Raw genomic sequence first — 22,280 nt, 5'->3', positions numbered from 1 at the left:
TTGACTCGGACGAGACAACTTTCTCATACAGCAGGGTCAAAACGAGATGAATTTTAATTGCAACATTGACGAGGCAATCACGTAATTTATCGACTACCAGAGATTTCACATTGTTGAGGAAGATGCTCGAGTCACATTTTTCATCGCTTCCAGATTTATACGTCATGATGCGTGCACTTTTATTCAAAGCACCCCCTTCATGCGCATCAATGCGAGATTTTTTTGCCGGCGGGACTACGACATCATGATCCGGTAGACGACATTTTTTCAAATGCCTAGCAATGTTAGCTTTAGAAAACAACTTCCCACAGTTGCGACATGCCACTTTCCCGCAAAAACCGGAGGGACCTGGTTGCGGTTCCATTTTTTCTCTCTGTTATTTATATATATATATATACAGAGAATTTTTTTTTGGGGGGGGGGGGTTGTGGTGGTGGTAGTGGAAAGCGCACTGAAACAGAAGGAAAAAAAAATTGAAAAAAATGCTAGACATTTTTTCCTTCCACATATATATATTAGACGCGAACAGTATGTATGTATGTATGTGTGTGTGCACTGTTGTAGGAGGTTAAAAATATACGACATGTAAGTGTGTGTCAATTTTTTATGACTCCTCTGAATATGTGTGTGTCAGACGCAAAACAAAAAATATTAATATATCATGAAAAAATAAAAACTTACCTTTCAAGAGAGATAGAGAGAGACTTCAAAATAAAAACTTGTAGCTCACTAAAACTTCCACGATGATATATATGTATACTGCCAGACAAACAATTAAGAATACTGAACTGCCACGATTGACGTTCACCTTTCAAGAGAGATAGAGAGACTTCAAAATAAAACTTGTAGCTCACTAAAACTTCCACGATGATATATATGTATACTACCAGACAAACAAATTAAAAAATACTGAACTGCCACGATTGACGTTCACTATGATAATGATGTACAAAAGAAGAAACTGGTAGGTTATATAGGAACTCCTCTCCTTTTTCTCCTTCTCTCCTTCCTACTCCACGCGACTCTCTTTGGTGAAAACACAATGAGCGCTATAGTCAATGTCCTAGCAAATAAAACCCTTGTTGACTAATTTACTCATGCTATATTTTTTTCAACAAAAAACTTTTGTGATGCGCACAATATCCTGTGGGGGGACAAATAACAATAAACGGGACGTTGACAGTTCCACCCATGCATGTATTGTCGATCATTTCCCCTCGGCCTCTATTCCACGCCCCGTCAGGGTGTGGTGTGTGAAACGGACGATCCCCAGCACAAAACTCAAAAAGCGGAAGATGCTGCTGTGTTTGCTTCCGCCGCATCCGCTTCTGATTCTATTGTTATCGGGGATGTGATGGATTCTTTATTCAGGACCGTGGGAAAGCTAAAAAAAAATAGAATCTCTTCGGGCGAAAAAAAGGATGCAAGGTGAATGGGTTCGGGGAGGGGTTGCTGTGGATAGTTTGGTCCGTGATGAAAATGTTACATTGAGCGACGAAACACAATTTCTCCACAGGGACAGGAAAAATTCTACCGAGCGTCGCTATCCACGCGAACATTAGAAATTGCCTGAATGCCTTGGGGGCTTGGCATAGGATTATCGATTTTCGTTTTTAGAGAATAATCTATGTAAGATTCTAGCATCGAGAATAAACAACATTGATTAAATTTTTGACAACATTCGCAGTACAAATCTAAACTCGTGATGATTTCGCCGCCACCACGCACCCCTGGCGAGGTTATATAGGGGCCAGGGATCCTAAAAAAACAACAACAATTATTATTTGTTTGTTTTGCATCACAATACGGAAAATAATAAGAGGCATACGCGCGCGCGCGTGTGTGTGTGTGTGGCACATCGTTCCCTCCCCGAGAGAGAGGTTTACGAAAGTCACGATATATAAACATTTGGTCCCGGACTTGGAAAATTACGATAAGGTGCACTCATCTTTCAAAAGATGAGAGGAAGAGAGGATGAGAGGATGAGAGGAGAGGTTTACGAAGGTCACGATATATAAACATTTGGCCCCGGACTTGGAAAATTACGATAAGGTGCACTCATCTTTCAAAAAATGAAAGAATAAGAGGATGAGAGGAGAGGTTTACGAAGATCACGATATATAAACATTTGGTCCCGGACTTGGAAAATTACGATAAGGTGCACTCATCTTTCAAAAGATGAGAGGATGAGAGGATGAGAGGAGAGGTTTACGAAGGTCACGATATATAAACATTTGGTCCCGGACTTGGAAAATTACGATAAGGTGCACTCATCTTTCAAAAAATAAGAGGATGAGAAAATAAGAGGATGAGGGGATAAGAGGATGAGAAGATGAGAGGATGAGAGGATGAGAAGATAAGAGGATGAGAGGATGAGAGGATGAGAGAGTGAAATTCACTCATCACTGCTTTTCTGCCCCCGTGAAACATCGTCAGCGCACTAAATGAGGCGTGGAACGGGGAGAGAAAGTGAGTTTTTCAGGTTTTTGTGGTCGTTTGGTCAAGAAATCAAAGTTGTCGTCAAAGGTACAAATACTATCTACTTAGGTTATATTCATACTTTTTCTCACGTATAGGTGTACGTGATGAATCCGCAAACAGATTTTTCCTAAGTCTTACCGTTTCCAAGATAACCCCACTTCCGGTCGCCATTTTCGATTTCCGAACATAGGTTCTATTCATATTTTTTCTCACATATAGGTGTACGTGATGAATCCGCAAACAGATTCTTGCTAAGTCTTACCGTTTCCAAGATAACCCCACTTCCGGTCGCCATTTTGGATTTCCGAACATAGGTTCTATTCATATTTTTTCTCACATATAGGTGTACGTGATGAATCCGCAAACAGATTCTTGCTAAGTCTTACAGTTTCCAAGATAACCCCACTTCCGGTCGCCATTTTGGATTTCCGAGCATAGGTTCTATTCATACTTTTTCTCACATATAGGCGTACGTGATGAATCACCAAACAGATTTTTCATAAGTCATGAATTGGAGGGTTCTATGAGAACCTATATTAATTCTCGTAAGAGAACAGAACTGTGGTCACTACAACAAATAGTCTTCTTCAACCCCAATCTAACAACCCAAAAATCATCATCCTAACTAGAACCATGTAACTATCTGCCATCTGTTAGAGGTTTTGTGAACTAAGTGGTGCTTTGTTTGTGTGTAAAGAAATGCAATGCTTTTGGCACTTGGTTATCATCACCTAACATGTTATTAATTGTTTTTTAAAAATTAATTACAACTGAAAACTAATAATTAATATTATCTAAAATTACTAATTAATATTATACATCTAATTGATATATTTTTTTTGTTCTTGTTGCTAGTGTTGGGTAATTATAGTTGTTGCAAAATATTAGCTCTCGCGTATGACAGTTTCTGAGTTTTGTTGGGTATATATAGACGAATCGAAATTTTACATGGTATGTTAAATTGTATGTTAGGGTACATGGTAGGAGAAATCATTGTATATTAGAGCGCTCTTTTAATGATTTGCCTATAACTGCATACAGGCAGCCGTAAATTTAGCATAAAATATCCTGATCCTGTTTCTTCTAGCATGTGCGACGTTTGTTGTGGTGGGATTATTGGGGGAAATGTGATTCTCCCATGATGTCATCTGACTTACTAGCATATGCGATACGAAGAACAGGTGTGTATGTGGCTTACTAGGATTAGGCTCATGGTAATGAGGTCCTAGTAGCTGAAACGTTGTCGGGGTATTTTGCATTTTTTTTTATTACGTGCTAAACTACACGAGAGCCTCTACGTGATTTCTAACCCTTCTCGCAGATTAGTATTACGTCGCTTTGGATAACCGTATTTAAATGAAATTGGTGACATTTGAAAGAAAAACTCAAATATTTTATTTTACAACTCGTAGACATTGAATGTGGCCCTCCCACGAGTGCCCCTGCAGACATCAAGGCGATATTCCCATTCATGCCACACACGCTCCAACATGGACTGGATTGCAGAAGTGATGCGAATTTGCAGTTCTTGCAGGTTTTGAGGCAATGGCGACCAATTGTCATCATTTCCGGCACGTCCAATCCAAGCCGCTCATTCTGATGTTTCCAAACATGTAAATGCCAGTGAGGAGGTGAAAAATAAATTTATTGCCTTCATTTTCTTCCAATTGTGGAAATAAGCATTCAGTGAGCATGTCAAGATAAGCTGGACCTTTCACAGTGGCCGCTCGAAAGAAAAAATGACTTGACGTTTCGATACTCGTTCATTGTTGATATTGGTGTCTATTGTTGACATGCACAAAAAATATTTGAGTTTTTTTCTTTCAAATGTCACCAATTTTATTTAAATACGATTATCCAAAGCGACGTAATACCACTTTAAAGTATGACAGTATATTTATGGACACGGTGTACTATTTTCCTCCGAGCTTGCCTTTCGGTCTTCCATCAGAAGAAATGCTTGTAATTAATCACATAGTGCCATTTTTTACTTATTTTTTTGTCAATTTGATATTTACTTTTATGTTGTTTTGTTACTCTTAATTTTTTTACTTATTATTATTGCTTTCTCGTTGTTGACAATTTCAGTGTAAAATGGCCACCTGTGCTGTATCTGGAATTTTCTCAATAAATAAATATGTCAAATTCATAAATTGATTTGTTTAATATGGAATAAAGAAGAAAAAACCTTCAACAGTGGAAAGAATCCATAATTGTTCCTGTGTTTAAAAAAAGGTGATAAAATGAACTGAAATAATTACCGTGGAATTTTTCTCTACTCTCAACAAAATATAAAAATATTATCTCATATTCTTTTAGCAAGACTAACCCCATATGCTAATGAAAATATATGTGATTATCAATGTGGATTTAAACGTAACAAACCAAATTTTTCACATCAGACAGACACTTGAGAAAAGTGGGAATATAACGAAAATGTACCTCCATTTAAAAATAAAAAAAGAAACATATGATTCCATCAAAAGAGATAAAATATATTATCGATTTAGAATCTTGTTAATATGACTGACAAATGTACAATTCATGATAGGTTATTAAAAAAAGATGCAACATATCCATTGCTCTTTAATTTTACCTTAGAATATGCTATTAGGAAGGTAAAAGAAACTAACGAAGTACTAAAATTAAACGATTTGACTCGCTTACTGGAACGTTGAAACGTTTACCGGAATGTTGAAACGTTTATACAAAAAGGTTGAAACGTATTGTCGCGAATAGTCGAACGTGTCGCGAGAGGCAAAATAATTCTAAAAAGTAACTCCCAAATTCAAAATAAGCCAAACAAAAAAAAGTGAAAAAAAAAACAACTTAGAACCTTCGGTATTGCGTTTTTAACCAACCTGCCCCCGGAAGTGATGTATAAAATTTTCAAAAATTGCATCGGATAAAAATAACAACATCCTTTAAATAATCAACATTGCTGAAATTTCTCCGGCGTTCGCTGGATAATCATGAAAAATTACATTTCTAAAATTGCAGGGAGAAGAACTAATAATCTAGAAGTCTCGATTGTGATAGCAGGAGAGATGGACGCGACTCTGGACGAAAACGAGAAGACGAAGAAGAAGAACATAAGGAGATTAATCGATGCGGACAAGATAAACGATGATCTGATCAATAATATTACAGCATTCTTGCTTCGTTCGTAATAAAATTAACAAGTTATAAAGAGAATAGCAATCCAATTACGGAACTTGTCATTTGACCTCCTTAACGACCTTTTTATTCTAAAAAAAAATAAAATTATTGGAAGTTTCCGGTTCGTCTCATTTCGCGATTCATCCTCATATCCACGATGAATTTAGGAGGCGCAGGCTTGTATATATTCCATCTTTCATTCGGAGGGGCAGCGTAAACCGAGCACCTAATTAACCATTCAATGATGATAATAATAATTACAACAGCGTTTATGATCAGAAAGCAAAAATTATCATGGAAGAGCTTTAGTGTGTTCCACCTCCTTTTGAATATCCCCCTCTCTCCTCTGAAGCATGCATTCGCTGTTCATAATTTTCGTCCTTGATTTCTAATATGTTTCCCGCTCGTCAGTCAAAAGCGTGTTTCTTTGGTTTTTGGAGCACAGCTCTTCATTTCCATTTTTCTCTCAACGCACAAATTTATGTTATAAAGTCACGGAAATTCTTATCTTCTTTGCATCGCATAATTGAATAATTGAAGTAAAAACACGATGTAAGTGCTATTGGTAAACGTACGAGGAAAATTAGTTTTGTAGGAATTCCATTGTCAATATAAATAGCATGTTGCTGTCTTTTGGTTTCTGAAATATGTGAAATTATATTACATTTGTATACTAATTAACTAACAAACTCTCTAAGCTTCTTGAATCCGAAAGTTCATGGCTGCAGCAATATGGGTTTTCCATTTGTAATTATCCTGAGCAAGATTTATATACATTCTATTCCATCTTTACCGATTTCTTTTAGGTCCATCTTCGTTTTGGTCCTTCACCATCAGGTTTCCCAACAAGAATCCTGTAAACTCTTATTTTTTTTCCTTTGTCATTCGTGCCTACCCAAGTCTTCGTGATTTAATCATCAATCTAATAATATTTGAAAATAAATATAAATTATGTACTTCTAAATTATGTAACCTTCTCCATTCACTTGTTTCTTCATCCCTTTTAGGCTGAAATATTTTCCTAAGGATCTTATTTTCAAATACTCTCAATTTATCTTCAAGGGATCAAGTTTTCGCATCCATAGGCAAAATTACTGTTTTTGTATATTTTAAGATTTAGTTTCTTAGATATTAAACGAGGAGACAGAGAAAAAATAACATGCATTTTCCGAATTAAGCCTTTTTTTTTTCATTTCCTCTTTAATATAATTTTCATTTGTTAGTATTACTCCCAAGTACTTGACATTGGAAACTGGTTCAAACGAGTAATTATCACTTGGTTTCGGCCTGTAATTTTCTCTTTGCTAACTTCCTTAGCTGCTTTGAAAAATATTTTAGCATTATTCTTAATTGTATTTACATCATCTGCATATGCTAACAGTTGAGTCAAATCGTTTAATTTTAGTACTTCGTTAGTTTCTTTTACCTTCCTAATAGCATATTCTAAGGTAAAATTAAAGAGCAATGGATATGTTGCATCTTTTTTTAATAACCTATCATGAATTGTACATTTGTCAGTCATATTAACAAGATTCTAAATCGATAATATATTTTATCTCTTTTGATGGAATCATATGTTTCTTTTTTTATTTTTAAATGGAGGTACATTTTCGTTATATTCCCACTTTTCTCAAGTGTCTGTCTGATGTGAAAAATTTGGTTTGTTACGTTTAAATCCACATTGATAATCACATATATTTTCATTAGCATATGGGGTTAGTCTTGCTAAAAGAATATGAGATAATATTTTTATATTTTGTTGAGAGTAGAGAAAAATTCCACGGTAATTATTTCAGTTCATTTTATCACCTTTTTTTAAACACAGGAACAATTATGGATTCTTTCCACTGTTGAAGGTTTTTTCTTCTTTATTCCATATTAAACAAATCAATTTATGAATTTGACATATTTATTTATTGAGAAAATTCCAGATACAGCACAGGTGGCCATTTTACACTGAAATTGTCAACAACGAGAAAGCAATAATAATAAGTAAAAAAATTAAGAGTAACAAAACAACATAAAAGTAAATATCAAATTGACAAAAAAATAAGTAAAAAATGGCACTATGTGATTAATTACAAGCATTTCTTCTGATGGAAGACCGAAAGGCAAGCTCGGAGGAAAATAGTACACCGTGTCCATAAATATACTGTCATACTTTAAAGTGGTATTACGTCGCTTTGGATAATCGTATTTAAATAAAATTGGTGACATTTGAAAGAAAAAAACTCAAATATTTTTTGTGCATGTCAACAATAGACACCAATATCAACAATGAACGAGTATCGAAACGTCAAGTCATTTTTTCTTTCGAGCGGCCACTGTGAAAGGTCCAGCTTATCTTGACATGCTCACTGAATGCTTATTTCCACAATTGGAAGAAAATGAAGGCAATAAATTTATTTTTCACCTCCTCACTGGCATTTACATGTTTGGAAACATCAGAATGAGCGGCTTGGATTGGACGTGCCGGAAATGATGACAATTGGTCGCCATTGCCTCAAAACCTGCAAGAACTGCAAATTCGCATCACTTCTGCAATCCAGTCCATGTTGGAGCGTGTGTGGCATGAATGGGAATATCGCCTTGATGTCTGCAGGGGCACTCGTGGGAGGGCCACATTCAATGTCTACGAGTTGTAAAATAAAATATTTGAGTTTTTCTTTCAAATGTCACCAATTTCATTTAAATACGGTTATCCAAAGCGACGTAATACTAATCTGCGAGAAGGGTTAGAAATCACGTAGAGGCTCTCGTGTAGTTTAGCACGTAATAAAAAAAAATGCAAAATACCCCGACAACGTTTCAGCTACTAGGACCTCATTACCATGAGCCTAATCCTAGTAAGCCACATACACACCTGTTCTTCGTATCGCATATGCTAGTAAGTCAGATGACATCATGGGAGAATCACATTTCCCCCAATAATCCCACCACAACAAACGTCGCACATGCTAGAAGAAACAGGATCAGGATATTTTATGCTAAATTTACGGCTGCCTGTATGCAGTTATAGGCAAATCATTAAAAGAGCGCTCTAATATACAATGATTTCTCCTACCATGTACCCTAACATACAATTTAACATACCATGTAAAATTTCGATTCGTCTATATATACCCAACAAAACTCAGAAACTGTCATACGCGAGAGCTAATATTTTGCAACAACTATAATTACCCAACACTAGCAACAAGAACAAAAAAAATATATCAATTAGATGTATAATATTAATTAGTAATTTTAGATAATATTAATTATTAGTTTTCAGTTGTAATTAATTTTAAAAAACAATTAATAACATGTTAGGTGATGATAACCAAGTACCAAAAGCATTACATTTTTTTTTACACACAAACAAAGCACCACTTAGTTCACAAAACCTCTAACAGATGGCAGATAGTTACATGGTTCTAGTTAGGATGATGATTTTTGGGTTGTTGGATTGGGGTTGAAGAAGACTATTTGTTGTAGTGACCACAGTTCTGTTCTCTTACGAGAATTAATATAGGTTCTCATAGAACCCTCCAATTCATGACTTATGAAAAATCTGTTTGGTGATTCATCACGTACGCCTGTATGTGAGAAAAAGTATGAATAGAATATATGCTCGGAAATCCAAAATGGCGACCGGAAGTGGGGTTATCTTGGAAACGGTAAGACTTAGCAAGAATCTGTTTGCGGATTCATCATGTACACCTATATGTGAGAAAAAATATGAATAGAACCTATGTTCGGAAATCGAAAATGGCGACCGGAAGTGGGGTTATCTTGGAAACGGTAAGAATTAGGAAAAATCTGTTTGGGGATTCATCACGTACACCTATACGTGAGAAAAAGTATGAATAGAACCTATGTTCGGAAATCGAAAATGGCGACCGGAAGTGGGGTTATCTTGGAAACGGTAAGACTTAGGAAAAATCTGTTTGCGGATTCATCACGTACACCTACCTATACGTGAGAAAAAGTATGAATACAACCTGTGCTCGGGAATCCAAAATGGCGACCGGAAGTGGGGTTAACTTGGAAACGGTAAGACTTAGCAAGAATCTGTTTGCGGATTCATCATGTACACCTATACGTGAGTAAAATATGAATAGAACCTATGTTCGGAAATCCAAAATAGCGACCGGAAGTGGGGTTATCTTGGAAACGGTAAGACTTAGCAAGAATCTGTTTGCGGATTCATCATGTACGCCTATATGTGAGAAAAAGTATGAATAAAACCTATGTTCGGAAATCCAAAATAGCGACCGGAAGTGGGGTTATCTTGGAAACAGTAAGACTTAGGAAAAATCTGTTTGCGGATTCATCATGTACACCTATACTTGAGTAAAATATGAATAGAATCTATGTTCGGAAATCCAAAATAGCGACCGGAAGTGGGGTTATCTTGGAAACGGTAAGACTTAGCAAGAATCTGTTTGCGAATTCGACGAATGCAAGATCAAGAACGTTTATCTCAAGAATGGCAGGAACGAAGTGTTCCCGCGCGAGAATTACAACCTCGACATGACCAAAAATGATTACCTAAAACTTTACGAAGCTTACACGGCTTACAAGCGCGTGACCGAGGGAAGCGTGGACATGTACTACACTCCCGGCGAATTCAAAATCCGCAGGCCGATGTTCGTCATCAATACGACGAAGAGGAAGCAGGTGGTGGTCAACGATCGCACCAACATCAAGGTCGTCTGCGAGTTCCACGACGCGCTGCCCGATGATACCGTGTGCAGCGTCATCCTGATTGCAGAGAAGTCCTTCGCGTACGACGTGGAGAACGAGAGGGTGACGGAGCAGTTTTAAAATTTCGTAAAAAAATATTGTCACATACTAAAAAAAATCAACAAGGTTATATAAAATATGTGAAAAAAAACCTTTAAAATACTGAAACAAACGGAGTTCAATGTAAGTTAGTTCGGTGCGCAAATAAAAAAAATCGTAAGATAGGTTAAGTTATATCACGTAAGATCGTGATATACCTACAAGTGTGAGGTGGGAAAAAAGGGAAATTTCACTAAAACATCGCTAAACGCTAAAACATCGACAAAAAATTGTCAAAATATGTCAAAAACTGATATTCAATTCATAAAAAAAGGGAAAAAAAGGGCTCGTACCAAGTATGAGTGGGAAAAAAGGGAAATTTTACTAAAACATCGACAAAAAATTGTCAAAATATGTCAAAAAGTGATATTCAATTGATAAAAAAAGAGGCTAAAAAAGAGCTCGTACCAAGTATGGCGTAGAAACAACCAATTAGCACTACTTCTATCCATAAAATCCCAAACATCATTAGACCTCTGCAATCAGTCCTCCATTAAGAAAAATTGGGCCAAGAACACTTATGGCAACAACAAAGAAAACTTTTTGAGCTGAAGAATACTTTACAAAAAACACTCTGTTCTATGTCATGTGGTTTCAGAGTTATGTTTCATTTTATCGGTAAAAGTACCTTAGGAACACCCACCCTGTATATTAATACACAGACAGTGAATAATAAAATTGTACATTATCCAAATAAGATATATTATCAATCTGGCAATCTATTTTTATCTTTGATATTCTCACACTTTTCCGACATAAAATAGCCAAGAAACCAAACATTTAGGTTGAATGAGAAATACAACCCTAAGGGCCAATGTTGTGTTAAGGCAACATATTTTTTTAAAAAAGTACAGAAATGCCGTTAATGGTTCCATTCTCACATTTTAGGTGATTTTATCTTAAAAGTTTTCAATTGAAGTTGTACATTACAAATTTTAATCACTTCAAGGCTATGAAAAGTATTTTTTATAATAAAACAAACGACTGCTTCTGTGATTTATATATTATATTGTTAAATTTGATACATCCAAAAATAAAAATTTCAATTTACGAATTAGTACATCAATTTACAAATGTAAACAAGATGATAGAATTCCTACAAATAAAAACAAAATAAAAATGTTGCTTTAATGAATCATCGGTCTTTAAAGGGTTAGCAAAGAAACTTGATTATTGAATTGTTGTAGATAGTGAGGGTGCTATGGAAATGCTAGAGAACAACAAGTGTCTTTACCAGAGAAGGTGAATGAGATAAACAAAGTCACCAGTCCTACAGCTTTCCGTGAACAATATAGACAAGTCAGACATCGATAACCTGACTGTGATGAAGAAAGCAGGAAGTAGCATCCAATGTGAAATACAGACAGAACAGGATTAGTTGGAGGTTAGTGTTATGTGTGTAGCTTGTACTCTGTAGCTTCATTTAAGTGAAATAATATTTTCCCTTTTCTTACCATAGCAAATTGAAAAACAATGTGAACTGTTTAACCATATTCCTTCCAACTAGCACTTTTCTTGCATTCATGTATGGATCAATGCTCAAAGTAGGGGAGGGGTATGGCACGCAGCCAGTTAAAATTAATTACCGAAAGTATGTCCCCATCTAATTCACTTTTAATTGTATCGCAGGATTCGATGGAGTGGGAAAAGCTTGATATTTAACATTCTTCAAATTAATGTTTGAAAATGCATTTCTGTCTTACAAATCTCTCATAGTAAATTTCTGAGTATCGGAAAATGCTCAGCCAATCTAGAATCTGTAGAACTGCTTGCTTCTTTATTTTCAACAAGTTACAAACATCATCGAGGTGTTGAAGAACTTTCCAATAATAGATTCCTCTGTGATATTATTAGCACCCACAACAACCAAATTGCAGCAGGAATCAGCAATACAGTTGTGCTGCATGGAAATATTTCAGTCAAGAAGAGGAAAATAAGAATATCTCGATGTTCGGGAAAAGAAATGTTCGATACTTTGTGACAAAGTAAGGGTATTTTTGGGATGAAAAATGCTCAGAATTTCCTGGCAATGAAAATCTCAAATTCTACACATTTTTCTCTTTGAAGTGACAGTTTTTGCAGTTCTGGAAATAAGAAAATATGCCCTTTCCAATAAATTTCCAGCTCTTATAATATCAGGTGTACACTTAGGCCAATACCTTATGAACTTCTGGAAAATATCTACTGCCCTATCAACATCGCAAATACAGAAAATCGATACAATCTAGATTTCCTAGTGATTGAATATTAAAAGCGATTAAATTCTCAAAATTTTCTGCAGTGGGTACATGTGGAAAGTTTGTTTGAAATATCAGTTATCATTCCAGAAACAATAAAAAATAATAATCACTTAATAGAGAAATTGAGGTTTTGGAGTTCTATAAGGCAGGAGAATGGCAATCATTTACCATCTTAATCTCTCCCCAACCAAACAACAGAAAAAAATCCATCCTGCAATCACATGTAAAATATTATTCTTCAAATGAAACATCTCTATTAACCATTTCTCTTTCTGTGACTTCCATTCTACTACAAGAAATATTTACTAATTGACTTACTTAACTTAATTCCTTTTGCTCCACCAGGAACATAGGGCTCTGTGACGTGCCAACTCCTTAACCTCTCTCCATGTTTTTCCTTTCTCGGCTGCTTCTTCTTCTACTGTTCTCTTCCATGTTTTCTTTGGACGTCCTATTTTTTGGGCTCCTTGGCAGTTCCAGTCTAAGGCTGCTTTCTCTATTGCTCCAGTTCGTAAGGTGCATCCTAACCAACTCCATTTTCTTCTTTTTATTTGGGTTGCAATTGGCTGTTGTTTAGTTTCTCTCCATAGTTCTTCATTTGATATTATTTCTGGCCATTTTATGTTGAGGATACGCCCGAGACAGTGATTAATAAAAGTCTGTAACCTTTTTGTGTTAGCTTGTGTGGTTTTCCATGTTTCGAAAGCATACAGTAAAACTGATTTTACATTTGTATTAAAAAATCTTATTTTTTTCTTTCTAGAAATATTGCATGCTTTCCAAATGGGATACAGTTGTATAAATACCCCTTTGGTTTTCTTTATTCTATTTTGTGTTTGCATCTGAACCTCCTTCCTTTGTTATCACATTTCCTAACTATGTAAATCACTCTACTTTGAACCAGCTCAAACATTCAAATTTTGTTTTCCTCTTACATTGACTCTTATTTCTTTAGTTTTGTTCACATTAATAGTGAGTCCTGCTATCTTTGCTTCCTCCTGTAGTTTTTTAGTTTCTCCTTCATGACACTAAGTCTTTGTGCTAATAAGCAGATGTAATTTGCAAAATATAAATTTTCTACTCTATCTTTGAGTCCCCATTGTATTCCTCCTTTCCTACAACCCATCGTTTTCTTCATAACTGCATGTAGTACTAGCAGAAATATTGTCGGAGATAGAATGCAGCACTGTCTCACCCCATTGTAACATCTATGTATTCTGTAAGCTGTCCTTCATGTAAGATTTTGTACCTGAAACCTTCGTACATATCTTTTATTTGGGTTAATATCTTCGTTGGAATACCGTAGTCTGCTAGTGTCTGCCACATGATTCTTCTATTTAGTGAGTCAAAGGCATTTTCAAAATCGACACAACTACATTGCCTGCGGAAGCCAGCTTGTTCTCTCCTCAATCTTGATTCTACAACATCCTTCACTCTATTTAAGATTATTCTCCATAATAACTTACTTGGTATACTTAGCAAAGAAATTCCCCTCCAGTTTTTACAGTTAGTTGTATCTCCCCTTTTTGGCAGCTTTACTATTAAACCTTCTCTCCATTCTAATGGAACTTTATCTTCATTCCATATTTTCTCTAATATCGGTTGCAATAGGTTAATGGAAGTTTCCACATTAGCTTTCATTAATTAGTTCTTGATTAATGTTATCCATTCCAGGAGCCTTGCCATTCTTAATTTGCTTTATTGCTAGTCTCACTTCTGCTCTAGTTGGGGGGGTCTAATTTAATTTTGTATATTTTCTGAATTCTTCTGTTCCGTTTCATTACAAATTTCTTCTTCTCTTTTCCCATCTCTAAACTGTCTGAAAAATATTCTCTCCATCTTTCCATTTGTTGGTCTTGGGTTAGCATTAGATTGCCATTTCTATCTCACACCGGTTTACTCATCCTGAATGCTTTTCTGGATAATTTCTTAGTTATGTCATATAACTGTTTTAAGTCACCTCTCTGTTGCTCTTTGTGCTCTTTGTCCTCTACCCATTTCCTCTTATCTCTCCTCACACATTTCTTCACCTTTCTATCTGTTTCCGAGTACTCCGTTTGGGCTTTATGTTTTGTTTTGCTTGTTGCCTATTTTTTTAATTTCCCAAGTGTCTTCAGACATCCAGTTTTTTTGCAGCTGATTTCTAATAACAAGTACCTTTTCTCCAGTTCCTAAGTAAATTCTCTTTATATTTTCCCAATTCTGTTTAAATATCTGATTCATGCTGTGCACTTTCCAAGAGAGTTTGGAATCTATTATTTATATCTAATTTAAATTATTTTTGTTTTTCTTTCTCTGTCAATCTTTGAGCATTAATTTTATTTTTTCTTCGTTCAAACTTCTTGGAGGTTGACATCATTATTTTTAGCTTAAAATTGGCTATGACGAGATGGTGATCACTGGCTACATCTGCTCCTCTTTTATTCCTTACATCCATTAGCAATCTCCTAAACATTTTGCTTATTGTTATATGGTGTATTTGGTTTTCTGTAATGCTATCTGGTGAAACCCAAGTTACTTTGTGACAGTTTTTATGAGGGAAGATTGTTCCTCCAATGACCAATTCGTGATATGCTCATAGGTTTACCAGTCATTTAATTGTTGCTAAAATTTATTTTTCCTCTCAATTTCTGCCGTCTCTGTGGGAGCATAACATTGTATGTATTATAGTCATATCTCTAAAGCAGGTTCTAAACTTAACTGTAATAATTCTATCAGAGGTAGACTTCAATTCAATTAGGGTCTTCCTTGCCAGTCTGTTTAGGAGTATCCCTACACCATTCCTGTGTTTTACATTATCTCCTATTTGTCCTGAATACAAAATTGTATTTCCTTCTTGTGTTGTTATTTCACCAAAATCTATCCATCTCACCTCACTCAACCCAAGAATATCTAGTTTTATTTTTTTAATTTCTCTTTCCACTTGTTTTAATTTTGAGCTTTCTTTCAGACTTCTAATATTCCAACATCCTATATTGGTTTTCCTTTTAACAACAAAGGTTGTCATCAAAGTATCTGTCCAATTGCATTTCACTTTAGCTTCTTTAATAAAGCAATTTAAGATGTGCAGGTTATTGACCTACAGGACCCGAGATTGGTGGTGGGGCTGCCACCTGAAGCATCCAAGCATGCTGTTTTCTGTCAGGGTTTTCTACCTTACCCTTGGAAGATCGCTTTTCAGCACAAGGCATTGGCTCCATTTTTATTTAATCCCAAGAGGGAGGGTTGCCTCTTTCACCTTCTGCGCCATACCAAAGGACTCTTCCTCCACCTTATCAGCCATTGAGGTCTTTGCCATAACCCTAGCAAGGGGCCCTTACAAGGTGCTACCATCCGGAACCAGATGGACCAAGGCATTTTAAAGAGGTGTTACTTCTCTTCGTTTTCTGCCGCCCCCACCATTGAGATGATCATTCATCTTCTTCCACCTTTGGAGCCGTTATGTTGTATCTTAGTCTGGCTCTTCCATGCCAGCATTCCCGGCATGGGTGACCCTACCAGTAGCAATGCTACCGCCGGTTTAAAAAAAGGTAAAGTGCTCCCCTGTGCTTAGCACCATGCCATGTAGGTGTATAGGGGTGTGGGCCTAACGCTCCACACTTTCTTTATCCGGTCGTTAGTGGGGGTGATGTGATCAGCATCACGCCCCTGACTGCTTTTACCCCCCAGGGTTTCCCCAAGTTACCCATGTCATTCTACGCTGGGTGGGTGCCGGGGCCGCTTCCAACGTTAGAAAAGTTCCCGGATTTGAACCAGCTGGGGATCGGACCCGGAACCTTTAGCATGGTAGTCAGACGCATTACCGACTGAGCCACAGCGGCCCCTTTAGCCTCACAAATAATTAGAGCACGCAAGCCCCACCACCAACTACAAGGTCATGCAACCACTAGATGGGATAATGTGGAAAGTTTGTTTGAGATATAAGTTTTCATTCCAGAAACAATAAAAAAATAATAATCACTTAATTGAGAAATTGAGGTTTTGAAGTTCTATAAGGCTGGGGAATGGCAATCATTTACCATCTTAATCTCTCCCCAACCAAACACCAGAAAAAAATTCATTCTGCAATCCCATGTGAAATATTTTTCTAGAAATGATACATCTCTATTAAACCAGCTCTCTTGTATGTTTGTAAAATATTTCTTTTACACATCTTCTTCTCTTTCTGTGACTTTCATTCCACTACAAGAAATATTTACTAATTAAAGGTAGAAATTCATGTTTTTTTAGTTTCTGTGTTTAAGTGGTTATAGAGTAAATTTTAATGATGCATTTATTGTGCAGTGTTCCACACTGTGGCTGTGTGGTCTAAATTGCAAGCTTTGGGCTCTGGCTATGAGACACAAGCAGGTTCAACTCTCCTGAGGGAAGCGTAACAACTCTTTCCTCCTGAGATTTATGTCTATGTGTGGGACTGGTGACCACCCACCATCGTGAGGAAATTGTGGAGTTTCAAATGAGTAGCATAACCCGGTCATGGAAACATACAGCAACTGATTGGATGATCTCCGTCCTATGCTGAAGCATGTGGGAATGAGGCCAGCAGTCGATATGTAGGTCTTGACCCTCACAAAAACCGTTGCACCACAGGCTATTATTATTATATTATTTACTGTGCAGTGTTAATTAGATTTTTCAGTCTCATAAGTATGTGAATACATGTGAATGTTGTACTCCGTGATTCAGTTTCTCACACTAAAATCTTCATCTGGAGGAAGATGTGATTGATTGTGTTTGAAACTTTATTTTTAAAATGGCATTTACTGCATTAGAAAAACTTACACATTGATTACCACATTCCAGAAATAAACCATCTATCATTTATACACAGAAATTAATGTGTTGTGTACTTATTAAAAACGAAACACCAATATAAGTAAATTAAGGTTTAATCTCACACACAGTCAACCAGTACATGACATTTCTCTTGCTCGTCACAGAATAATAATCCCGCAAAATAATACACAGAATATTCACCTCAAAAAAACATGCACAGAATACTCATATCAAGCAAATACACAGATTACTGCTTTTCTATTTCTAACATTCTCCCACCTAGAGTCACGCAAAGACAATTAGTGACTCTACACAATCAATAATGTTCATAACATGAGTTTTGTACCAACAAACTCAGCTTCTGTGGAGGGTTCACTCGTCTTCCCAGTCGAGTGGTGATGACTCTCGGAGCACTTTCCTTTTCAGGTACTGTCTTTTCCTCAGTGTTCTTCATTTTGGGCACTTCGGGCAACTCACTTGACTGAATTTCCAAGGGAAAAACACGCTGTAGTGGTCTCATCATAATTCCCGTTGCAGTCCTCAGCCTTACGAGACGTACTTCACCATCACGTCCAGGTATCAGCTCCACAATGCATGCTAAAGGCCAGTCCAGACGTTTAGAATTGTCATTACCAACAAGAACCACTTCGCCAACCTTCACTTCTCTACAAGGCCTTTTTGCATTCCAATGTTGCACTAACTGACCCAAGTATTCACTACGAAATCTACTTCTTAGTGTCTCACGAATTCTTTGACAATACTTCCACCGTTTATTTAGATTTACCATCTGTATCTCATCGAGGTCAGGCATGCCTACTTCTCTGACCTGTTGTAGAAACATGGAGGGCGTCAAGGGCTCAAGGTCTGAATTATCTTCTGATATGTAGGTTAGTGGTCGGGCATTCATGACAGCTTCACAATCCACATAGCACCGTACTAAATTCCTCGTAGGTCAGTGAAGCTTTCCCTAAAATTTTTCTCAATAGTTGCTTCATGAGTCAAACGCTCCCACCATCCACCCCACCAGGCAGCAGTGGGTGGATTGAATCTCCACTGAATGCGCTTGATTGTTGCAAAAGCAACTACATCTTCCCATTCTAGCTTGCTCAACAAATTTTCAGTGCCTACAAAGTTCATTGTCACTGTAAACAACTAGTGGTCTACCTCGTCGAGCAATGAATCTTCGAAATGACTGAATAAAATCTCCAGATGATAAGCCAGAAGTTAACTCTAAATGTACAGCTCTATAAACAGCACAAGTAAATATGCAAATCCAAGCCTTTTCTCCACTTTGAAGTATAACAGGTCCAGCTAGATCCACTCCTGTTATTTCGAATACTGCTGCATCTCTGACTCGATGTTCAGGTAAAGACACCGGCATTACTTCCAGTCTTTTAGCGTTATGTCTCCGACAAATCACACAACCCTTCACCACAGAACGAATAGTTTTTCTGCCTTTCAATATCCAAAACTGTTCTCTAAGAATACTCATCAGACCTTGTACACCTGCATGACAAGCTTCAATATGTTTATAATAAATAAGCCTCTTCACAAGTGGATGTGAGCTTGGCAAGACAGCCGGACACCGAAATGTTTCTTTATCCGTAAGCTCTAGGATTTTAATTTTCAGTCTTATGATTTGTTCCTTGTCTTCAAATGGACACAAAGATTTCAGCTTCTTGTCTTCCAAACCGACATAAGAATCTCTTTGTACAAGTCTAATAACTACCTTTTCAGCAGCATTTACTTCTTCTATTGACAATTCTGCTGTCCTATGGTTCTTTGGATGACGACAATTGAAAATGAATCTTCTGATCCACCCTATCAATGGAACAATCTGTTCATATCTGGAAAATCTGTGATAGTACCAGTCATCCCTTTCTTCAATATTGGCTAAACTAGATACAATTGTCTTCTTCTTCTCTTGGGCAATAATTTCTTCTTGACATGTGTAGCTTTGTTCAGGCCATTCGCTCTTAACTTCTTTTAACCACAATGGACCTTCCCACCATTTTGATTCCATTAACCATTTGGGTGAACACCCCCTCGAAGGAAGATCAGCACAGTTCATAATACCCGGTACATAATTCCAAGATTCTATCTTACTCATCGTTCTTATTTCACGCACACGATTTCCTACAAAGGTGTTCCACGGATCATTGCGTCTAATCCATGCAAGAACTGTAGTCGAATCTGTCCAAAAATTAATTGGTATGTCCCCAATGTCCAATGATTCGGTTACTGAAGCTGCTAATCTCACTCCAATAAGAGCTGCCATCAATTCCAAGCGGGGTATGGTTAACTTCTTTATCGGAGCTACCCTTGATTTAGCTTGTTCTAATTGCACCTTGACTTGTCCCTTATCAATGGTTCTCAAGAATACTACAGCTGCATATGCCTTTTCACTAGCATCACAGAACACATGCAAACTCCAATCTTCCGAACCTTCAGCAATCCACCTAGGAAATACAAGCCCTTTCAAATAATATAATTCTTCAACCCACTGTCTGAATTTTCTTCCCATTTCTTCGGGCACTTCTTCATCCCAACTCAATCCTTTTCTTGAAGAAGGATCTTTGGATACAATGTCACTGGAGAGGTAATTCCAATAGGGTCAAATATTCTGTTGGCAGTTGACAAAATAACTCTTTTGGAGACAACTTGAAACTTCATTCCTTGGAAACATTCCGGTCTCAATTCCAAATTATCTGTTCTTGTTTCCCATACCAAGCCTAATACAGATATTCTGTTATCTTCCGACAAGTTTCCTAGTGAGGTATACTCCCACCCTCGCAGTTCAAATTTCGCTTCTGCCATCAAAGGATTAGCTTCTTCAATAAACTGGTGGAGTTCCTCTTCATTGTTCACACTAGTAACACAATTATCTACGTAAAAACTCTGCAACAGCTGTGCAATGATATCCTTGGAATAGCTGCAGCTCTCTTCATTACATTTTTTCAGAGGTTGCTTCAGATGGTGTTCAATTACTGCACACAATAAAAATGGGCTACAACTTACACCAAAAACAACTCGCTTGTGAAGATAAACCTTTATGTCACCTTTCTCATCTTTCCAAAGAAATCTCAAAAAATCACGGTCGCTTTTACATAAACTAATCTGCAGAAAAGCCTTTCTTATATATGAGACGACTCCCAATTTGCGTAACCGAAAACGTTTCAGAATTGAAGGAATTATTTCAATCAAATTAACGCCTTTCTCTAAACACTGGTTCAACGAGTGATACCCCTTTTCTCTTGCAGAAGCATCAAACATAGGGCGTATCCTGGTGGTCTCACTGTTCAATTTTACAACATGTCTATGAGGTAAATAGTGTCCCTTGGTGTCTATCTCTTCAGATGAAACCTCCTCGACGATGCCTTCTTCTAGCCACTCATTGAAAACCTGACAATATTCTTCATAACAGTCATTTTTTTTTCAGTTTTTCAACAAGTGTATCCAGTCTTCTTTTACACATTCCTAAATTACTAGGAAGATGTGGGTGTCCCTCCACCCATGGCATTTTTACCTCATACCTTCCTTCTTCGTCAATCGTCAGAGTTCGTTCAAAATAATCCATCACTCCCTCTTGAGCTTCAATTTTGGACTTCTTTTTCCAGGATCAGTAATCCCAAGAACATCTAATTTCCACAAGTCTGCAACCAAAGCTTCCTTACAGAACATTGAAGCTGCAATCATGGATGAAACTCTATGACTTTCATGTGCAGTAACTTTGCCCATTAGTATACAACCAAGCAGTGTTTCCATTGCTACCAACCCACATTTTAGAGCAAACTTCTTGCCAGTGAAAATTTTACCAGCTATATCAGCACCAATTAAAACTTCCACTGGACCATTTTCTCTATCAGAAATTTCTACACCTATCCGTTTCAACTCTGCTAACCAAGGACCTTCAGTAACAGATGTTACACTGTCACAAATATTAGGCTGATCCATGGCTTCAAAATTGCAAGTATAATCACCTCTGATGCTAGTCAGTCTGACACGATAGCAATTATGTTCATATGGTGCAGAAAGAATGCCACCAAAAAGTGCATGTGTGACATTTTCCCTTTTTACAACCTCATAATTCATTTCCTTTGCTGTAGATGTACAAATGTAGGATCGTTGCGAACCAGTATCAATGATTGCTCTTACATATTTTTCAGCACTTTGTCCTCTTATTTTTACAACTAATGTTTGCAGAAACGTTTCAACATGTTCATTATTCGTCAAGGAATTTTCAACAACCGTCTGTAACTTAGTCTGCTTCCCTGGAAAGTCTGTTCCCTGCTTAGTCCTTTGACTAGAGCACATCACTTCAACATGCTGCCCCTTGCAAATCCTGCATTTTAATTTTACCCTACAGTTTCTACTAATGTGGCCTTTTTTCAAACATCTGTAACACAACCCCTTTTCCCTAAGCATTTTAGCTTTTTCCACAAAGGACGAACTGCGTGCCTTCACACACTCCTCACTAACATGCGAATCACCACAAAATAAACACGTTGAAGAATCCCCTTTGCAATTAATCAATTCAGCTGCCGTGGGTATAGATTCAGTACGACTACTACGTTCCTTCTTTCTCTTCAGATCAAACCCTGCTACAGCAAGTGCTATTTTTTCTTCATTTTCCACTTCTTTCTTCAGGAAGACATTATTTCTTCCAGACGACTCTCCAATTTAGAATCAGTGGAATTTGCAGCACTTCTCTGCCACACTCGCAAAAATTCTTCTGGTAAACATGACTCAACAAGAGGGTATAACATTGCAGCACACTTGTCTGACGTTACTCCTAAT

The 22,280-nt window shown here is 37.0% G+C and overlaps 2 protein-coding genes across 2 annotated transcripts; both read right to left on the bottom strand.

The window, feature by feature from the left end:
• Positions 1-18,600: 18,600 nt before the first annotated feature.
• On the bottom strand, positions 18,601-20,007 carry LOC145982135 (uncharacterized). Its single transcript, XM_083115702.1, has one exon. It carries the CDS (start codon positions 20,005-20,007, stop codon positions 18,601-18,603), a length of 1,407 nt encoding a protein of 468 aa, XP_082971828.1.
• A 1,052-nt stretch (positions 20,008-21,059) lies between these two features.
• On the bottom strand, positions 21,060-21,908 carry LOC145982134 (uncharacterized). Its single transcript, XM_083115701.1, has one exon. It carries the CDS (start codon positions 21,906-21,908, stop codon positions 21,060-21,062), a length of 849 nt encoding a protein of 282 aa, XP_082971827.1.
• Between the last annotated feature and the right edge of the window lie 372 nt (positions 21,909-22,280).

This window comes from Lepisma saccharinum (genome assembly GCF_977018435.1).
Source record: "Lepisma saccharinum chromosome 12 unlocalized genomic scaffold, izLepSacc3.1 SUPER_12_unloc_1, whole genome shotgun sequence".
Taxonomy (NCBI): domain Eukaryota; kingdom Metazoa; phylum Arthropoda; class Insecta; order Zygentoma; family Lepismatidae; genus Lepisma; species Lepisma saccharinum.
The sequence above is the reverse complement of the archived record's forward strand: the minus strand, read 5'-3'. Positions and strand labels throughout refer to the sequence as shown.